Consider the following 19,489-nt stretch of genomic DNA (forward strand, 5'->3'; position numbering starts at 1 on the left):
CCCTGATTCATATCCTACCACTACATAATTAGCGGCAAACCACCCTAGTGCAAGTTGAAGGTCGCTGGTTGATGAGACCAGGAGAACCACATCATCTGCAAAGAAGTGGTTTGCAGATGGCTACCAGAGCAGAGATCCTCCAACACTTGGCTCCACCTACAAATTCCATCCATTAAAGTTATAAGGAATCGGTGATAAAGCTCTCGCTACCACTGTACAGGGACTGAATGAACTGCAGCTACTGGCCAGTCAACCTGCACTCCTGGAACACCACCCAAAGGATGTTCCAACAGATGCAGTCGAATGCCTTGTCCAAGTTCACAAACAACATGCAGACTCATTGGGCAAACTTCCATTCTCTCTGAGAGAGTAAAGAGCTGGTCCAGTATTGCAAACCACCATGTTTCCTCCTGAATATGAGCTTTTACTAACAGATGGATTTTCCTCTCCAGAACATTGTCATAGACCTTGCTGGGGTGGGTGAGAAGTGGGAACCCTCTGAAATTAGAAAACATGTTCTGGTCCCCCCTCTTAAAAAGGGTTACCGCCACTCTGGTCTGCCAGTCCAGAGGCATTGTCCTCAAGTTTCAGGTGATGTTGCTGAGATGTGTCAACCAAACCAATATCCAGAACCTTTAATTAAGAACTCAGTCTCTTGAAGGCTTGGCAAAAAGGCCAAGCTGAACTTCAATCCCAGAAGATCATCTGATCTTGTTACCAGCCAACAATAGCTGATTTCTTAGCTGGACATGCAACTGTCCACAGTTGTTGCACATCTGCAAGCACCTTTGAAACCCCCTATACCCTAACACTTCTTTTACATGGTGTGCCTGACTTAATCAGTCATATCTGTTGTCACTGGTATATGCCCTGTTCTGTGCTGGGGTATTGCTGTTCTCTCCAACTGGCTGTATGCACATGGAAGGGTGGGGGAGTCCCAGAACAGAGACATGGTGCCAAATATAAAATACTAAAAATGGAAATCAAAATTATCTTATGACAAGGGATCACGTTAACCTCATTGCTTCCATGCAAAGAGGCAGTAGAGATTTTTGGTATTTCTGTTTCAAGCACAGAAACTATTTTTTACGACCTGGGTAAGATGATTCATTCTGTTTTGGTCACATACAGGATCTAAAGCAATATTTATTTACATAAAAGCGTCAAAGCTAAAACTGCAAACGGTAGTCACTTAGATTAAACAGACTCGTGGAAAGATTAGTTGGCTATAATATTTTATTTTGTACAGTTACAGTAAAGTATAGATGAAAACATCCACCGCTGGATCGCTCATGTGGAATGTAACTGCTGATTTATAGGACAGTGGAAGGATTGTGATGCATTAAAGTCTGAACTGAGTTATTGCTTGTAAATGTATCATCTGAGACTACAGAAGCCTCTAGAGTGAAATCAGCTGGGCTTCTTTTTCGTAGAAATGAAATCCAGCTTATTGACAGATATTGCACCTGCAGCTCCCTACCCCCAGGCTTTTGAACACCTCATGCAGGCCAGTAAAGTCTACACATACAAGCAAACACTGCACAGAAAATATGCAGAAAGAAAGAATTTACCTATATACAGAAATACAATTTCATTATTAATGCACTAAATTTAAACCAAACTTAACTCAGCATAGAAATGCTTGCATATAAAAGTGAACACCCAGGCACATGGCTTGAAACACAGCCTGAGCTCTAACAGGAGGACCTCGGCTCTATTCTGACAGCCATCTGCAAGCAATCTAAGCTCTTGACCCATCTGCTTTCTCCCAGGCCTGTTCTTCTTTCTTTCCTTCTTTATCTTTCTCTTCTACTCCCTTTTTGCCCCTGAACATATACACCCACACATCTGATTGATGAGTTAGCAGCATGCGCAGTTCAGTTCACTGTCCCATGCAACTGCAAAACAGTACAACTTTACAGATTTTGCTTGGCTTTAACATAATTGCAGGAAATTTGATGTTACCGTTCTAGATAACATTTTGAGTCAGTACATATTACTCGTGTAGTTTAATTACCTTAAAAAACAAAATGATGGAGAGCAGACAGTATGCTGGTGATGTCTGTAATATAGAGATATAATTAAAGTTTGACAAATTAAAATAAAATGAATTCTGTAACAGATTAAATTAAACTAAAAATCTGCTTTGTTTGAAAAATCTGAGGACAAATCTGCTTTCCACATGGCCATTCAGAGACTTTCACATGTTCAAAAAAAAGCACAAAGAGCATTGTTACGTGTTTGCGCACTGAAGGGTTTGCATTAATTGTACTCAGAAACACAGCCCACATCAGTAGTAACAAATCTCTACTTCCTACACTTTCATTATTAAATGATTTCTTTTGTCTTCTTCTTCCTGCACATGTTTCCAGTAGGACGTCTGGTGTGAGAAGAGAAGGATCAAGAAGCTGAGATGAGAGCAGAGGGCACAGAGGGAAGGCATCTGCGCGCTTGCTGACAGGACAGAGACAGATGGAGCAGAAAAATTAAGAAGTTCCTGAGTTTTGTAAATGAACAGAAAAAAAATGGAAAAGAAAAACAAAGTGGCACCAAAATATTTGCACTTTCTTCTCCCTATGTTTGACATTTTATTTGTTTTTTATGTTTTTTTCCTGTCTTGAAGTGACTGAAAAATATCTAGGTAAGAATGAGAATATATTTGCAAAGATGACAGGCTCACCACTGGAAGAGCAAGTATGTGTATATTACCACAATTCTCTGTGTGTTAAGTCTGATGTTTTGATTCCTTCTGTGTGTCCTCACGCGGTACTAATACACATTTTTTTGCCATGTGAATTAAAATTACAGGCCCTTTGTTACAAAAAGCAGCACACAGGTCAGTGGAAACCTATAAAAGAGGATCTTGCTGTGAGTCACATACAAAAAAAAGAATGGTGCTTATTTAAAACGCACTCTACAAGTCAGTCTAGAACAACTAAAACAAATGTGTAATGTTCTATGTGAAGAAGCAACAATTATGTGAGTGGCATGTATCGGAATTAAACTGTGAGTTGAGTCTATGGATCATCAGCACAGAATTAGCTGCGTGAATCCTGCACAAAACCTTCTCGATACATTAACATTTTGGATATCTGGTTTTTGTCAAGTGTCATGCACGCACCGGTGTCGGACAGTGGTAGCTAAGTGGATGTCACTTTTTTTTTACCCAATTACTTTTTCTACAACCCCAAAACATTGCAAAAACACTCTTCTTCACTATTCATAATTTATTTTCACATTCTGTAGTATCAAAAAAAGAGAATTTACAACAACAAATCCCAAAAAGTTGGGATGCTGTGTAAAATGTAAATACAAACAGCATGCAAAGATTTGCAAATCTCATAATCCCATATTTTATTTACAAATGAAAATGTACCATTTTCTGGGAAAAAGCTCATTTGAAATTTATTGGTAGCAACGTATCTCACATTAATTGAGACAAAGCCATATTTACCACTGTGTAGAATCCTCTGTTCCAATCCAGTTGTCTGACTTTTGGGAGATGAATTCTGTTCCATTAACTAAATGTTTTCAGTTAGTGGAAGGTCTGGACTGCAGGCAGGCCAGTTCAGCACCCAGACTCTTATACTATGAAGCCATGCTGTTATAAAAGATTCATCATGCAGTTAAGCATCGTTTTGCCAAAATGTGCACGATTTTCCCTGAACAAGATATCATCTACCTTTGAACACTAATGATGCCTTTCCAGAGGTGCAAGCTGCCAGTTCCATGGGTACTAATGTACCCCTATACCATCAGAGATGCAGGCTTTTGAACTGAGCACTATTAAGGCGGATGCTCTCTTCCCTCTTTAGTTAGGAGAATGTTAAGCGCTTGCTCTCCAAACAGAATTTGAAATTTGGACTCATCTGACCATAGAACAGCTTTCCACTTTGCCTTAGTCCAATTTAAATAACCTTTGGCCCAGAGAAGATTATGGTGTTTCTGCATCATGTTCACATATAACTACTTCTTTGCATGATAGAGCTTTAACATGCATTTAAGAAAATAATGCCTGTTTTTAATGCAGTGCCAGTTGAGGTCCCAGCTATCACGGACATACAATAGTGATTTCAGTCTTATTCTTTGCACACAGAGATTTCTCCAGATTTTGTGAAACTTGTGATATTATCACAAGATCATATTATCTACTGTAGATGATATGACATTTAAACTCTTTACACTCAATCGCTTTTAAAAGGAACATTATTCTAATATTGTTCCACAATTTGGAGATGCGCATTTTTGCAGGTTGGTGGATCTCTGTCTATCTTTACTTCTGAGAAACTCCAAGAATACCTGATTAGTTGTGAAATTTTCCACAAGCTGGCTTTTTGGTACCACTTACTTTTGAAAGAATATTTTCATGAGATGTCTCAGTTTAAACATGTGATATGTTTTCAGTGTTCTATTTTAAATAAAATATGGGTTTATGATATTTGCAAATCAGTGGAATCATTTTTTTAAATTTACATTTTACACAGTGTTCTGAATTTTTTTTGGAAATGGGTTTGTAAAAAACAAATATAATAATAGAACAAATAGTAAAAGATTCTGACAAATTAAACATGCAAAACAGCTGCTAGTAAAAGATTTCACACAGGATGTTCATGGAACTTTACACTGTTGCACCCAGTGGAAGACATTTCAACATGTTTACACAAAGGTTGGAATACGAACAAACAGTATTAAATATGAAGTAATGAAAGAATTCAGGAATGCAACCACACGCATGTAACCACACAGAGACAAACAACTCTAAAATACAGCCGTATAAAGTTGTGGGTTGCATTTTAGCATAAATGTCCACACAGGTGTTTTTAGAGCTGGGTTATTGAGAAGCTTTATGTTAGATGGGCGAGCTACTAGACCTTGTAATGACAGATAATTTGATAGATGCTCTTCTGAAACCAAGTAGAATTGTACAAATGATTTCATACCAAAACAAACACACTGTTTGCAAAAAGAGCCGCAAAATATTTTCCCGGAAAAAAAACAAAGTTTGAGCTCTGAAACAAAATCTGTCTTCATGTGTTACCGATTTGGTTAAAATTTCCCAAGCCTCCAGAGTTGCTATTGCACCAGGCACCTCTGATTTGTATAAAGTAACATAGATCTCAAGTTTACACTAATGAGGAGCTGGCAAATTGTTGTTTAAGTTCCAAGTCTGACACTATGTGATCAGAATCCATTGCATTGGTGCTTACATAAACAAATGGGACGCATTCACTAATGCATCTTCAATTTAAATGTGTCCTTACCACAGTGGAGGCCACTCATTTATAATACATGCATCCCATTCTTTTGTGTATAAGTTTATATAGTGTTAAAAGTAATTGTGCAGGTTTTGTTAAACTACACTATTATAATGTTAGTATCCGTTCTTTACAAAATCAATCATGTAATGATCTTTCTTTAATTCTGCCTTCTAGTGTTTACTGATCCAAACTGAACAAATCTTTGACTCTCTTGTGGAGATTTTAGTTTTCTAAATAGATTACATTCCAATAAAGATGTTTTAAATATTATTAGTATCAGAGAAAAACGACTCCACAGTTGACTAATCTAACCAGTAAATAGAGTAAGAAGTTCACATGGCTCAATATCTTGTTAATCTCAGCCCATTTCATCGATCATATTCACGTTTACCTCGCAAGATATGGCGTGGCAGTTCATACAGTAAATACTGGAGCCTTCCCAGTAATGTCAGACTATGTATTGTGTATGTAAACACAATTACTGTCTGACCTCAAACAGCTGATGTCAGTCTTGTTGTCTCAAACACTTAAAACTACTCATAGTGGAGCTTTTCCACTTTATGTAAGACACTGAAGTAATTCTTTTGAAAAATACTGCCCCGGGTGTCTGATAAATGCTAACATTTTATGAGCAGTGAAGGGGGAAAAAAATCCTTTTAGTTTTGCAGTGTAAAAAATAAAAATGTGATCCTCACATTTGGGAACAATCGGAGAATCGTGCCTTTGCTGTTGTGGTTTAAATACTTTGTATGAGTTGTATTCCCCAATAGTCCCTGCAATGGCTCACAATTATGAGACAAAAAAAAAGCTCCTTTTGTAAATATGTACAATAAGCTTTGTTTTACTAAATGTCACTGTGGGGGTGTATGATTGTTCACTTACTTCACTGTCATTCTGGCTTCTTGTAAAAAAAGATATACTTTTCTCTCTGTTTATATCATGTCAAACATTAGGCTGTTACAGTAGCTAATTCACAACATGGAAATGCTTAGGCGAGACTGCACGTTGTCAGCTCTGAGGACTGTTTATTTTAACTATGGTGAGGTTAGTTTACTATTTCAGTTTGTGTTTTAAGATTCCCGTCGTCATCACTACGCACAGTCAGGACCATACTTATGCAGTATCTGGTGCTTAATATACTACAATCACAAGTCCAGTTGCATCTAATTTGAATTGGATAGTTATGCCAAGAAACCAGAAAAGAAACCAGCCTTTCTTTGAGGGCTGTGCAGTCTCTCCTGAGTGCCTGTTTCAATCCAGGTTTGAACACAGTGAGCTTATGTGTGTCTGCTGAAGTGCTTCCAGACGCTGCAGAGCTGCAAATCACATGCAAGATCTAAAACAGCCCAAAAGGCTAGTAATCACTACAAATCATGATGGGAAAAATGTAGTGAAGGAGTCTTGTAGCATGTCAGTTTGGTAGAGAAAAGACAGCTTTTTTTTGTTTCACTTGTTTTTGCACTTCACCATTCAAATGTGTTTTGATAATGTTTCTTATTCATAGCAAAGGAAATTAGATCCATGGAAAAGAAAACACTGAAATGTGTTATTTTTGAATAAAAATGATTCATGTGGATTTGGGTGCTGCTCAGAATCATTGACATTTTCAAACTTGTGTCAAAGTAGACACAAGCAAAACAAAAGAGGCTAAAGGCTTTTTTCTTTTAATCTCAAAATGAATCAGTCAAGTGCAAAGCTCAGAAAATGTTCATAAAGTTTATGAGCTACAACGCAGTAGTAGCTTCCACCTGGGTTGTATCACTCTTTGGGATACTTCATGCTGTTTCCTACCTTAAGTGTGTCATAAATTTAAAGCAGCTATCTAGTTGCCCAACATATGGAAGAATTTAACATCTCACTGTTGTATGGACAGAGAGGACTGAATTCAGCAACAAGACACTTGAAAACTTGAACCACGTTATATCTCTTACAGAATCATGTTGAGGAAACTGTAGAGGTACTGTGTGACACTCTAAGTATCCAACTGATTAGACTCACTTTAATATTACTACAATATAAACAGTGGTATTTTAAAAAGCTTGATAATGATTCTAAAGAAATATGGAAACTCTCCATATTACATCTCCTTAAACTATACTTTTCTGGGCAGTTGAAAGCATTTAGAGCTGTTAACAGAAGACAAATTTTCTGAAAGGAGGGCGAAGGAGTTCAATATTGACCCCAAATGGTGAAGATTGTTCACTGCAGGTTGGAGTTTGACAAATTGAATCCAGTGTCTGCACAACAAGTTTTTACTTATCATACGGCATCAAGCAAGCCAACTGAATTTCATGAACTGAAATATTTTAATAAAGATAATGTTTTTACTGAATTTCTCTGCAGACTTGTGTAGTTTTTGTGTTTTTAATGGTTGAAATAAATAAAAGATCCCACGGGAAATTTGTAGCGGAATTTCCTGTCCATGTTAAAAAAGGACTATAATTAATTGTCCCCATGTTTGAATGTGGAAACCTATTATGCACAATTATTTGTGTGCGCTGTGAGATGCCCTGATTTAGTGATGATACTTCAAAGGTGCTGGTGATTTTATCAGTGCATGATGGGAGGAAGAGGGCTTGTGGTGAGGTTGCTGGTGAAGGAAGGGGTGGTAGTGGTTTGGAAATGGGTAAGGGGGAGACAGGCGGTGGAGAGGGCTGGTATCACAGATGAAATTGGAGCCAAGAGGCAGCTGCAGTACATCTGTCTTGTACTGACACATGTGGCATTTGACTTCCAGTGTGAAGTTCAAAAGAGTTTTATAATGACGCAGCTGCTTAGGGATGTATGTGCGTGTGTGTGTTAGTGTGTGTGTTCTTTCTCCTTTGTTGAAAGTGGGGTGAAGGGTAGGCAGGTTGCCGGAGGGGTTTCATAGGTGAAAGCTGGAATTTGGATTTTTGAAAGTGACGTGGGCAGAATAGGAGCGGAATAATGTTTAGGAGTTTTACAACTTTGTGTTATCTAACTTTCTTAAAGGAGTGAGTATTTTTTTAAATTCTTTAAACACTAATTGAGTGACAATCTTTTTTTTTTTTAAAATCACTTATCTAATTCAGGATAAGCAGTTCAGAAAGTGCATAGATAGAATCTTTTGATTCTGGACTTGGAGTTAAAGACATCAACTTGAATTACCGACATTTCTCAAGTGATGGTTTTACAGCAAAGCTGATAATTCAGTCGATAGGAATGCATTCTAAAACAGTTTCAGTAATCATCTAATGACTCAACCTTTTTCCTCGCTGTCTATTTACAAGCATCATGTGTGGAAGAAATCAGTCCAAGAAGTAGTTGTCCAATACAATTAGCCACCATCTAATATTTCCCACATGTTTTAGTAGTGATGAGTAAATTTGCGCATTTTTATCCTCCTTTGTGCGCACTGAAACGCTTAGAAACAGACCAAAACCACCATTACAGGTAATTTAGAGAGCGAGCCATTAGCTTCGGTGATAGCGAAACATTAACGGTGGGGGGATGACGGCGCACACCGCTCACCATTTGTGCCCTTGTGTGCCTGTGCAGAACCTGCCCAGCTGCTTGACTGCAAGGTCAAGGGGTTGCCTGTCAGGAGGCCAGGGCTCAGGGGTCAAAGGTCATATTCCAGACGGGCGTATCCACACGCTGATTAAGAACTCAGCTGCACAGAACAGAACAGAGCTTGCAGGTGGATGATGCATTTGACCCCTCTCTAAAATGCCCCAAAACACTTCTCTTTCTTGTTTGTGCTCAGAAACTTCTAAATATAAGTATCACTGATAAATATAGTCTTGTGATATTGTGATTGGCTTTCTTTAAAAATAGAGCACCCTTAAGGAACTGTTCCAATCATTGTAAGTTTCAGTTTGGAAGGATTATATTTCTTATTCACGCTGAAGAAAGCACATATTTCATTTTGTTGTATGAAATGAACAATCTCATGTTATTTAACATCAAAAACGTTAACATCAAAGCTATGATGTCAGTCAGCAGTTTAGGGCTTACAAGAACTAGTTTTTAAATATGAAGCTAGATCTGTTTTTGTGTATAACGTTTAATTGTGCTCCGTCTGTAATATAAAGCATTTCACATATGACTCAGTGTAGCTGAGATGATCTGCTTTTCATCATCTACGCTCTAGGGGCCATTTAATATTTATGCGAACGTATTCAACTTAAAATTAATGATAAAATTTTTTTTCAAATGATGTGGTTTGCACTGAGTGTGGGAAATGTTTACAGCATTTATATTCATTTGGCTTATGAGTCTCGGCAATGAAATACTGTTAGGGGGCTTGTGGATTTTCTTACGAGACAGGTGTGTGCTTAGCTTACATGATTTCATCATAAAGACACACTTAACCCACATTTTGAGCAAACATATAGCATATTCAAACATCTGTCTTTAGTGAATTCTAGCGCAGAGCACAGATATAAGCACATACTCGATTGTGCAATAATTATTCAATAAAACTGGATTGGATTAAACATTAACGAGCCATGTAAAGAAACAGGATGTAGCAAAAAGAATTGAGCAATTCACTGACTGAAAATAAAGCAATGGAATAATGAAATTAAGCTTTCCGGAATAGTATATCTTCAAAGGTGAACACTGGAGATGAGTTCATATCACCTATAACAATCACTCAATCATAAGGTTTGTTTGGATGACTATTAGAAATCAGAGAGACACAATTATGCCAAAATCAGATAGAAACTTATTATTGTTTTACGTGTTCCCCCTTTGCATAGTTTCTGTATTTGACTGCCATCATTAAAGTTTTGGGTAACGCTGTAATGTGCGCAGTAGATGAATAGGGACCATTTTAGAGCAGTTCCTTTGTAAATACACACAAAAAACGCAGGAAGAGTTTATCACGTCAGCAAACATACTGACATTTTGAGACTAAACTTGCATTTCCGTGCTAGTATTCTTCTGATGGAAGCAGGAGGAAGAGGAGTGAAAGTACACATACATGCTTATACTTCATCACAGTATTATCAATAAAAGCCCTGAGGCCCTAAATTGTGACAGCATTGTGTGATGGGTGTTGTCGTTTCCATCCACATGCCACCTCTGCAGCAGCAGTTCTTTACCCTAAATTTCCAATTAGTTAACCTCCCATTGTAGTTAATCTTTGTTGTTTCAATTAAATTCTCTAAAGCAATTTGTTTTAAAAGGGCAAACCATACAAGAATACAGATTTATACTTCCAAAAGACTCCGGCCTGAAAAAACAAACAAACTACCATGCACAGATGTGTGTCACTTGAGGGATTCCAAGACAGAAAATGCTACCAGGTGCCCAAAGAACATATCAGCCAAAGCATGGGAAACCCTGCAAAGAATGCAGTACGACCTCGTGATAACACGGACATTTAGGCTTTGATAAACTTTAGCATGCCACACTATAACAAAAGTACCTGACTTTTTCCATCTTTGATAAATGCGATTATAAACCGTGGCCTACTCAAAGCACCAAACGGTTCCTCTTAAAACCTTAACTGGGGGCAGTTTTGCGGTTTTCAAAGCAATTTGAGGTTTGAGTGCTGCAGACCCAGAGTCAGTGGGAACTCAGGATGTTGATCAGCGGATTCACGAGAACCAGAGGAGGCCCACTGCTGCCATTTTATCAGATATACCTCAAATTCACCAGCTAGGTGTGACTTCGTCACTGTGGTCACTGGTACAATGTGTGTGTGTGTGTGTGAAGTTTCAGCTGGTAGTTGGTTTAGATACACAGTCATATCTAAAACTCAGGGATGAAGAAGCGATCAACGTAGGACACTCAGGAACAGTGGTGAGGACAATCTTATATAGATGATATGGTCTTCCAACTTTGTTTCGGGACAAATCAAGCAGTCTGGTTGATGCAGTAACACAGGTAAGCATGCAAAAAGACAAGCAAAAATATTTGTATGCAGTAAGTATATAGTTTCATATAGTTGCTTGATTTTTATTTGATGAAACATGTTTTGTGATGCTGTAGGGGAACCGCACTGTGGTTCAAAAACATTTAGTCATATACACTGTATTTGATATATATATGTATATGAAATTTGCACTGCAGAAAAAAATCTCAGTGTCTCTGGTTGTTAGCCGAGTCTTTTTCTTATCATTTTGCGGAAAACTCCTATACTACCACTAATGCTTCCTAAACTACAACTGCTAGACTTTCCCCCCCCACTATCTGGTTTTTACAGATAACAAAACCAGGAGAAAAATAAATGCACATACATCCCGAGGGAGTGATACACCATCTCAGACAATCAAATGGCATCTCAGGAGGTTTGTTTGAATCAATGCTTTTCTGTGAACGAGTGAATGAGGCAGAATGAACATAGCGAGGCAGTATCACTTACTCGACTAAAACTCTGGACATGTTGCCAGTGCGCCAAACCCTTGTTGTTCTTGCCAAGCTGGACTTTTACAAGTACTCATATGATTGGCCTGGTTGCTGGAATCATGGGAGGGATCAGGAATGTTAATCAATGAACTGAGGTCATAAGGTTAGAAATCAGTAATGGATTGAGTATTTGTCTTCTATCTGCTTAATCATAACCATAACTACTTTGGATTTTTATGATGATTGTAGTCAATCCAAAATAAGAAAGAAAAAACAAGAATGTAAAGGGTTAAAATGACCTAATTAAGAGGTAGCGTTCTCTTATTAGTTATGAATTAAAAGATATAAAACAAGAAATGGTGCTAACCTCAATTCTGTTTCTGCGGCAGAGCCATCTGACAGCCACGCTTGTGACGTCCATCCTGGGAGCGGTGATCGGCTCCCTGCAGATTGGTTACCACACTGGCAACATCAACGCTCCGGCCAAGGTGAACAGAGCTAGCAGCATCTGAGGGACAGCACACAGATTTATGTTTCAAATTGTATTATAAGTGTGATGTGTAAATTAAAATCTATACAAAGCAATCTGCATTGATCAATAGAATTACTTTTGGAAGTATAAAACTGCAACAAAACATAACTCCAGACATCAAAAAGTAGACATTCTCGTCTGGCTGATTTTCCATAAAAGGCCTACATTGTCCAGATATAACAGTTATGCAGAGGGGAATGCTGGAAAGCATGCTGCCTGTCAAACATATCACAGAGCCTCAATAAAGCACTAAATAAGGTAACTCTCCGTCTCAGCTTTGGATTTGGCTCCCTTTTTTGGAATGGTTTTCCATTTTCACAGGTATACTGTTCTAACTTTACAAAATGAAGCAGTTGTTCTACCCACTCAAAAATCCCAAGACAATAATTCCTGAAATAGTTCTTGTGGAGGAAGTGTTTCTGTTACAAAAGAAGCAACACATGAATGATTTTGAACACTGTATTAGTCATCTATGGAAAAAGAGGAATAAAAACATCTTTGTAAACTCTTTTTGTGTGTGTGTGTGTGTGTGTGTGTGTTTTACGTGTGTGTGTGTGTGTGTGTGTGTGTGTGAAAAAACATGTCATTGCATCTAATTGAGTTACCAGTGCAAACTGATTCACTTTGGCATTGTTGTTTAGATTATCGAAGAGTTTTTCAACAATACCTGGAGAGCCAGACACAACCGATCAATCTCAGATCACAGTCTTACTTTCTTGTGGTCACTCTCTGTCAGCATTAAAGATTTTGGAGCCTTACTGGGCTCGCTGGGAGTCAAATATTTGGCAGATTCTTACGGCAGGTAAGAAAACCAAGCTAACTTTTGTAAAGTTTCCAACAGTGCTTGCTTCCCCCCACCCCTCCTTATAAATTTGCTTGTTCCCCTCCAGGCGTAACTCCATCCTGATAGTTAACGGTTTGTCTGTGGTCGGAGCATGTTTGATGTTTGCCTCCAAAGCCAGCGAGTCATTTGAGGTCCTCATCCTAGGGCGACTGGTTTTTGGTCTGTTCTGTGGCCTGGTGATGAGCCTTAACCCCCTCTATATCCAGGAAGTTTCCCCCACCAACCTCAGAGGAGCATTTGCTACACTGAACCAGGTGTCTTTCGCTGCAGGCATCCTGGTGGGTGTGGTGAGTTGAGCTTACATTTAACTTACTTCTTACTGCTCTTGGTAAGGAGACACATTAAATTCTGTTCTTTTCATTCAAATTCTGTTCTTTTCATTCAAATTCTATTGTTTGTTCTCAAATTCTGTTCTTTTCATTCTTTTTTTTTTTTTTTTTGCCTGTCCCATTTGGTTCTTTAGCCGTCAGAATTGTTGTCTGAAGACCAACAAGGATACCCAATGGATTTATTTTGCCAAATGGATCATCGTGGCATTGCCGTATTGGTCCATTTGATCGATCTTTGTTTTTATTATTTATTTTATTTTCAGTTGTTACAGACGGGACAGACATGAGTGAGGGATAGGAAAGGGAGAAAGAAAGAGGAAGGAAAAGAAAAACAGAAGGGGAGAGGGACAGTGAGAAAGGGGGGGGAGAATCTCCTGGATCACCTGTTGAGAGAAAAAGAATGTTCTTTTCATTCAAATTCGATTCTTCTCATTCTAATTCTTTTCTTTTCATTTTAATTCCGTTGTTTTCATTGAAATTCCTGTGCTTTCATTCTAATGCTTTTGTTTTCATTCAAATTGCGTTCTTTTGATTCTAATTCTTTTGTTTTCATCCAAATTCTGTTCTTTTCATTCAAATTCCATTCTTTTCATTTTAATTCGGTTGTTTTCATTCAAATTCTGTTGTTTTCATTCTAATTCCGTTGTTTTCATTCAAATTCTGGTGCTTTCATTCTATTTTTTTTTTGTTTTCATTCAGATTACATTCAAATTCCGTTGTTTTCATTCTAATTCTGTTGTTTTTATTCAAATGCTGTTCTTGTCATGCTAATTCTACTCTTTTCATTCAAATGCTGTTCTTTTCATTCTAATTCTCTTCTTTTCATTCTAATTCCGTTGTTTTCATTTCAATTCTGTTGTTTTCATTCAAATTCCCGTGCTTTCATTCTAATGCTTTTGTTTTCATTCAAGTTCTCTTCTTTTCATTCTAATTCTGTTGTTTTCATTCAAATTCTTTTGTTTTTATTCCAATGCTGTTCTTCTCATTCTAATTCTTTTCTTTTCATTTTAATTCGGTTGTTTTCATTCAAATTCCCGTGCTTTCATTCTAATGCTTTTGTTTTCATTCAAATTGCGTTCTTTTCATTCAAATTCCATTATTTTGATTCTAATTCTTTTGTTTTCATTCAAAATCTGTCCTTTTCATTCACATTCCGTTGTTTTCATTCAAATTCGATTCTTCTCATTCTAATTCTGTTCTTTTCATTCTAATTCTGTTGTTTTCATTCAAATTCTCTTCTTTTCATTCTAATTCCGTTGTTTTCATTCAAATGTTGTTGTTTTTATTCAAATGTTGTTGTTTTCATTCAAATTCTTTTGCTTTTATTCAAATTATGTTCATTTCATTCAAATTCCATTGTTTTCATTCAAAATCTGTTGTTTTTATTTAAGTTCATCAAAATCCCATAATACACAAATAAGGATTTATACGATACATGGATATGACATGAAACTAGCTGCTCGTGTGCTGCAGGTGGCTGGTCTCGAGATAGTGTTGGGCACAGAGCATGACTGGGCCATGATGCTGTCCCTGTCTCTCATCCCGGCCCTCACACAGTATGTGATCCTACCCTTCTGTCCTGAGAGTCCCCGCTATCTGCTCATCAACCGGCAAGAAGAAATCAAGGCCAAAAGTGGTAGGTTCCACTCACTGGACTTACTGTTCATATCGTTTAATAAATCATCCTCTCTCTAAAGAGATTACTCTTTTGTATTATGATATATTAAAAGAGATGAATTCATTTGTATGACATTCTCAAGTTGGTTCCAGAAGTTAAAATGCAGAAATGGTTTACTACGGTTTACTATCCCAGCTTTGTGGATTTCACCTAAACATCCCCTTAGAATATGTTGAAAGTTGTTTCTTTAATCCTGCAGCCCTGCTGAGGCTGAGAGGCAGAGCAGAAAATGTATTTGCTGAGCTGGAAGAAATGAAAGAGGAAGCTGCTCACACACAGAGTCGTGTCACCATCCAGGATTTCTTCAAGAAACGCAGCTACAGGCAACCGATCATTATTGTCCTGATTGTTAGCCTGGGAAGCCAGCTCTCTGGATTCAATGCGGTTAGTGATAAAATCCTCTTAATCTGAAAAATATTTCTCTGACATATATTTCTCATTTTCTATGTGTTGAAATAGATGAAGTAAAAGCTCCTGGCCTCAACTTTAGCTTTACCTTTTTCCTTGGTGTCATGCTATGGTAACCTAACTCTGAAAGACACCAACAAACTGATGCAAAATATGAACTGATCAGGCAAACTGATCAGGTTAAGCTGCTATTTACCAGTCTCTCTGTACCTGACAGCTGCAGAGACTGGCCAGTTCCATCTTACATGAAGACACCCATCCCTTTTGTGGGGATTTTTAGCTTCTTTCCTCTGGATGGAAAGGTGGCTTACTCACTTTTGGAGGGTGCCTCAAGGAGTACTTGGCATTTCTACATTGGCTTCTTTTCTTTTTCAGTTTTGCACACTTGCTGTAACCCTGAGAAGAGCTTGAGGCAATATCTCAACCCTAAAAAAAACCCCATTGAAATATTTCTCAGTTACTCACTAAACTAAACTAAATTCCTGTGCTTTTCTTCCAGATAATCAACTATTCCACCAAAATGTTTCAGGCCAAGTTTGACCAGGCCAAATATCTCACACTGGGTGTTGGGGCCGTCAATCTGACGTTCACTTTGGTAGCAGTAAGTACAAACCAAGTGCTGATCCTTTATATTGCAGTTCAGTGTGTTTTTGAATGCGAAACAATATTATTTATTATATTTAATAGGTTGCTCAATATAATCATTAAATCAGCTGTGCCCTATTTTGTTGATTTTGTCACAGAAAGCATGAAGTTTTGTCATTATTTCTTCATGAATGGTTTAACAGCATGAACCACAAAAGGGATAGTGTTGCATTTTAATACCAGTGTGTTGTTTTTTCCTCTCCAGTTCTTCCTGATGGAGAGGGCAGGGAGGAGGCGGTTGCTCCTGACTGGTTTCATCTCCATAGCAGTGTGCAACTTAATCATGACCGTAGTCGATTCTGTCCTGGTAAAATCATCTATGTGTGGTTGTTTCCATTTGTGCAGAAAAAAGTTATGTGCTGGTTTTGAATGTATATCCAACTTCTGCAAACCCGATCTTATGACATGATTAAATGGATAATATGAAAAATAAACCATGGCATAGCTTGGAGGATGTTTGAAAAGGAAGCTTCAAGTTTAAACAATAGAGAGAAAGACACCATCTACATGTTAACCTAACAGAATTTTCTACATGTCTACATGACTAACCTACAACCATCCTTCCAATTTATTATTTTACTGTGTAGCATCTGGTCCCAGAACTCAGAAGCCTACAAGTGCTGCTGGTTTTCTGCCTGACTTCAGCCTATGAGCTGGGCCCAGGTCCGATCTCCTGGTTCATTGCTGCCGAGCTGTTCGACCAGTCTGGCAGACCTATAGCCATGGCCTTCAGTAGCCTGCTCAACTGGGGAGGGAAGTTTGTTCTGGCACTTCTCTTTCCTCCATTACTGGTGCGTAACATTTATACCGTTGGCCTGCATGCTGTATGACCAAGCAAGACTTCAGGGGAAACTTTAAAGGTGGATTTCTTGTTTGCTTTTGTGAGTTTGCTTACACCTCAGAGAAATAGCTGTTAAATACAGGCCATAAATCTGCTCCATCTGTTATACTGCACATCTGTATCTATAGCAAAACATATAAATCTATTGCTAAATCCTTTAAATCCAGCTTGAAATAATGTAATAAGTAATTAAATTACAGTTAACAAAAGAAGCATCTGTTCCCTATAGTGCAGCAGAAACGGCAGCCAACATGAAATTAAGACCAGTGAACCAAATCAATACCTTTTGTATTTGCTTTCTTTCCTTCTCTTTTTAACATTGTTTTGCTCTTGTGGTATGAGATTCCCACCTCAAGTGACCATTCCTAGGTAAGCAGAGGTCAAATAAAAAACATTAAAAAAGGGATTCTTGTCTGTCTGTCTCACACAGAAAATCTGTGGTGCTTATGTCTACCTCCTTTTTATGATCGTGGCTCTGCTCGCCTTCACCTTCACCTGGATTCGCCTCCCGGAAACAAAGGGTCGTACATTTGATGACATCGCAGAGGAGTTCAGAGGAGCAGAGGGCATCCCGTTGCACAATAAGACTGTATTCAACACTTTCACCTGAGCAACGTGTCAGTTTTGATTGATGGTGGTCAATAATCAGTGTGTAACGAGTCAATTCAATTTAAAGCAACAAAAAATATGCTACAAAACTGTTTTGAATATAAATCTGGTGCTCACAGCATTGAAAATTTACTTTTAAATAACAAATCTTTAACACAAAACAAGAAAACCACAAATGCCAAACCATCTTATCAATGCAATTGCTGTTACTCAAAGCACGCACAGATATTATTTATGCAAAGACATTTTAATACTCAGAGCTCAAAAATGATAATTATTCAAACTCAGAGCACCAAAATTTAACTCCATTAGGTACAGGTTCTGACTCTTACTTTTACCTTACTTCTTTAGGCTCTCCAGCAAAATGACACTAAAAAAATGATATTAAAAGTAGATTATAGTTTATATTTATCCTGCATGTATGAGGCATTTTGTGGTCATTGTGTTGTTATTTTGTAAAAGCACTAGGGGGAGATTGTGGGAATAGTGGAAAAAGTTTGCAACACATTCTTTGCATAGTTTATAGCTTGTAAAAACACTGGATTTATTTCCACACCATCAACCAAGCCTCTTTTTTTAATTTTAACACACAAGTGTACCGTGACACACTGCCTGGCAAACAAGAAAGTTAGAACACTTCCAGCATGTCCAAAATGTTTAGTAGAGTTCCTGTAACTTCTTTCCCTCTTGTTATTTCCATAAATCTGCTAGTTATATCTTAACTTAATATCAGGTAGCAAATGAGATTATTGTAATTCTTAAAAATGGTTTTGTAGTGATCCAATTAGATGTTTTTGCTTATCTAAAAATTGTACTTTTAAATGTTCAGCCTAGTTTAAGGCACCATCTGTACCCGATCTCCTATGGAGCCTTTCTTAGTTGGATTCTCAGCGGTGCAGCCTTACAATTCATTATTTGTGTGCAAAATCTCACATGTCTCTGAATTGTGTATATTTGTAATATGCCTGAAAACCAACCACAGCTCTGAGGATAAATATGTGATCCAACACCATCCACTTTGACTCGCAGGAACCGCAGAGGGAGTGAGACCAGGAGATTAGAGGACAAGTTTGGCTTTTAAAACAGCAGGGGGTCAGAATAAAATGGAAATGAATAATGCTGTACTTGTCTATTCAAAGTCAGTTTCTAATAACTCAAAAACAGAGCCAGAACTCAGTCAGCTTGTAAAGGATATGTTCTCATTTGTCTATGGACAGCTTGTTTTTTCTTTTTAGACACACAAGCAAAGTCCACAGAGACTATGATTTAAAAGGCAGATCGACCGAGCAGGGTGTTTAGAAAACAACATTCAGGATTTCATTCCATTTTCCAACACTTTGTGTAAAAATATGTAAACAGCGCCATCTACTGGACCAAACCGTCTCTTTTAGTTATTAATCCATAAACTACATGCAGATATATGTTGGTAAATGACTTAAGTGGCTTTAGTTAGTGGTGCAGCAAAGAGGAGACAACTGATCAAGTGGACAGCACGGTGAAAGGGAGACAGGAAACAGTTTTCACACTGCTATGTGTAGCCTTTGTAAATAAAAAAACAACAACAATACTGTATTGTTATAATAAATGAGTGTATTAAAAAAAACTGCAATATCAAGTAATTTTCTCTGATAACCCATCCTGACAAAAACAAAAAAGGAAGATTGAATCCATGAAGCCATGCATTTGTTTTGCTTGAGGATATTATTAAAAATACCTTCACCACCCTTTCAACTGATCCTATTTAGTCACTGTGATTTGAGTAAAACACAGAAGGACTGCTGTGTAAACTTTTATTTCACAGCTAGAAAACCCATAGCAACATAAAAGTAACAGCAGACAGTATTTATTTATTTTTTAATTACAAGATATTAGTTTATTTTTTATGAATTTCGAATGATAACATAAGTAAAATGGCTTTGATGGACTGTAGGGGGAACCAGAGTACCAATTATATTACATCTGCAGTTGGACTGAAAGTCTTGCTACATATAGAGCAGTTCCTCAGAATCTGGGGACAATATAATCTA

The 19,489-nt window shown here is 37.7% G+C and overlaps 3 protein-coding genes across 18 annotated transcripts in view; 2 read left to right on the forward strand and 1 right to left on the reverse strand.

Moving 5' to 3' along the window:
* The window catches only part of smoc1 (SPARC related modular calcium binding 1), a 62,105-nt gene extending 54,515 nt beyond the window's left edge, over positions 1 to 7,590 (forward strand). For 10 of the 14 annotated variants that reach the window (XM_080293709.1, XM_080293708.1, XM_080293712.1 and 7 more), the window contains one exon: positions 2,373 to 7,590. In XM_080293709.1, coding sequence (XP_080149835.1) covers positions 2,373 to 2,389 — 17 coding nt within the window. In that variant the 3' untranslated portion in view covers positions 2,390 to 7,590. The remainder of the gene's footprint in view (positions 1 to 2,372) is intronic. The other 4 variants (XM_080293713.1, XM_080293710.1, XM_080293715.1 and 1 more) reach the window with 1 other exon arrangement.
* Positions 1 to 19,489, reverse strand: part of ccdc177 (coiled-coil domain containing 177) — a 170,051-nt gene that overhangs the window by 69,778 nt on the left and 80,784 nt on the right. Inside the window, exons 2-3 of one of the 2 annotated variants that reach the window (XM_080293706.1) lie at positions 11,944 to 12,084; positions 11,593 to 11,687 (exon numbers count right to left, since the gene is read on the reverse strand). The gene's annotated coding sequence lies outside the window, so the exon portion shown is untranslated. The remainder of the gene's footprint in view (positions 1 to 11,592; positions 11,688 to 11,943; positions 12,085 to 19,489) is intronic. The other variant, XM_026152108.2, reaches the window with a different exon arrangement.
* Positions 9,953 to 19,065, forward strand: slc2a1c (solute carrier family 2 member 1c). Of its 2 annotated transcripts, XM_026152121.2 has the most exons (11): positions 9,953 to 11,114; positions 11,434 to 11,518; positions 11,966 to 12,064; positions 12,750 to 12,910; positions 12,999 to 13,239; positions 14,755 to 14,917; positions 15,159 to 15,343; positions 15,867 to 15,968; positions 16,218 to 16,319; positions 16,600 to 16,803; positions 17,284 to 19,065. In XM_026152121.2, exons 2-11 carry the CDS (start codon positions 11,504 to 11,506, stop codon positions 17,461 to 17,463), a joined length of 1,452 nt encoding a protein of 483 aa, XP_026007906.1. In that variant the 5' UTR covers positions 9,953 to 11,114; positions 11,434 to 11,503; the 3' UTR covers positions 17,464 to 19,065. The 2 variants fall into 2 exon arrangements, with proteins under 2 accessions (XP_026007906.1, XP_080149847.1); XM_080293721.1 differs by lacking the exons at positions 9,953 to 11,114; positions 11,434 to 11,518 and having other exon boundaries at positions 11,573 to 12,064.

This window comes from Astatotilapia calliptera, chromosome 19 (genome assembly GCF_964374335.1).
Source record: "Astatotilapia calliptera chromosome 19, fAstCal68.1, whole genome shotgun sequence".
In the NCBI taxonomy this organism is placed as follows: domain Eukaryota; kingdom Metazoa; phylum Chordata; class Actinopteri; order Cichliformes; family Cichlidae; genus Astatotilapia; species Astatotilapia calliptera.

Excerpts from the sequence above, each read along its gene's own strand:
- slc2a1c (XM_080293721.1), top strand. The coding sequence starts at position 11,933 with ATGGTGCTAACCTCAATTCTGTTTCTGCGGCAGAGCCATCTGACAGCC. Across the intron at positions 14,918-15,158 it reads AGAAATCAAGGCCAAAAGTG|CCCTGCTGAGGCTGAGAGGC; the intron begins GTAGGTTCCACT and ends TTAATCCTGCAG. Across the intron at positions 15,969-16,217 it reads TGACGTTCACTTTGGTAGCA|TTCTTCCTGATGGAGAGGGC; the intron begins GTAAGTACAAAC and ends TTTCCTCTCCAG.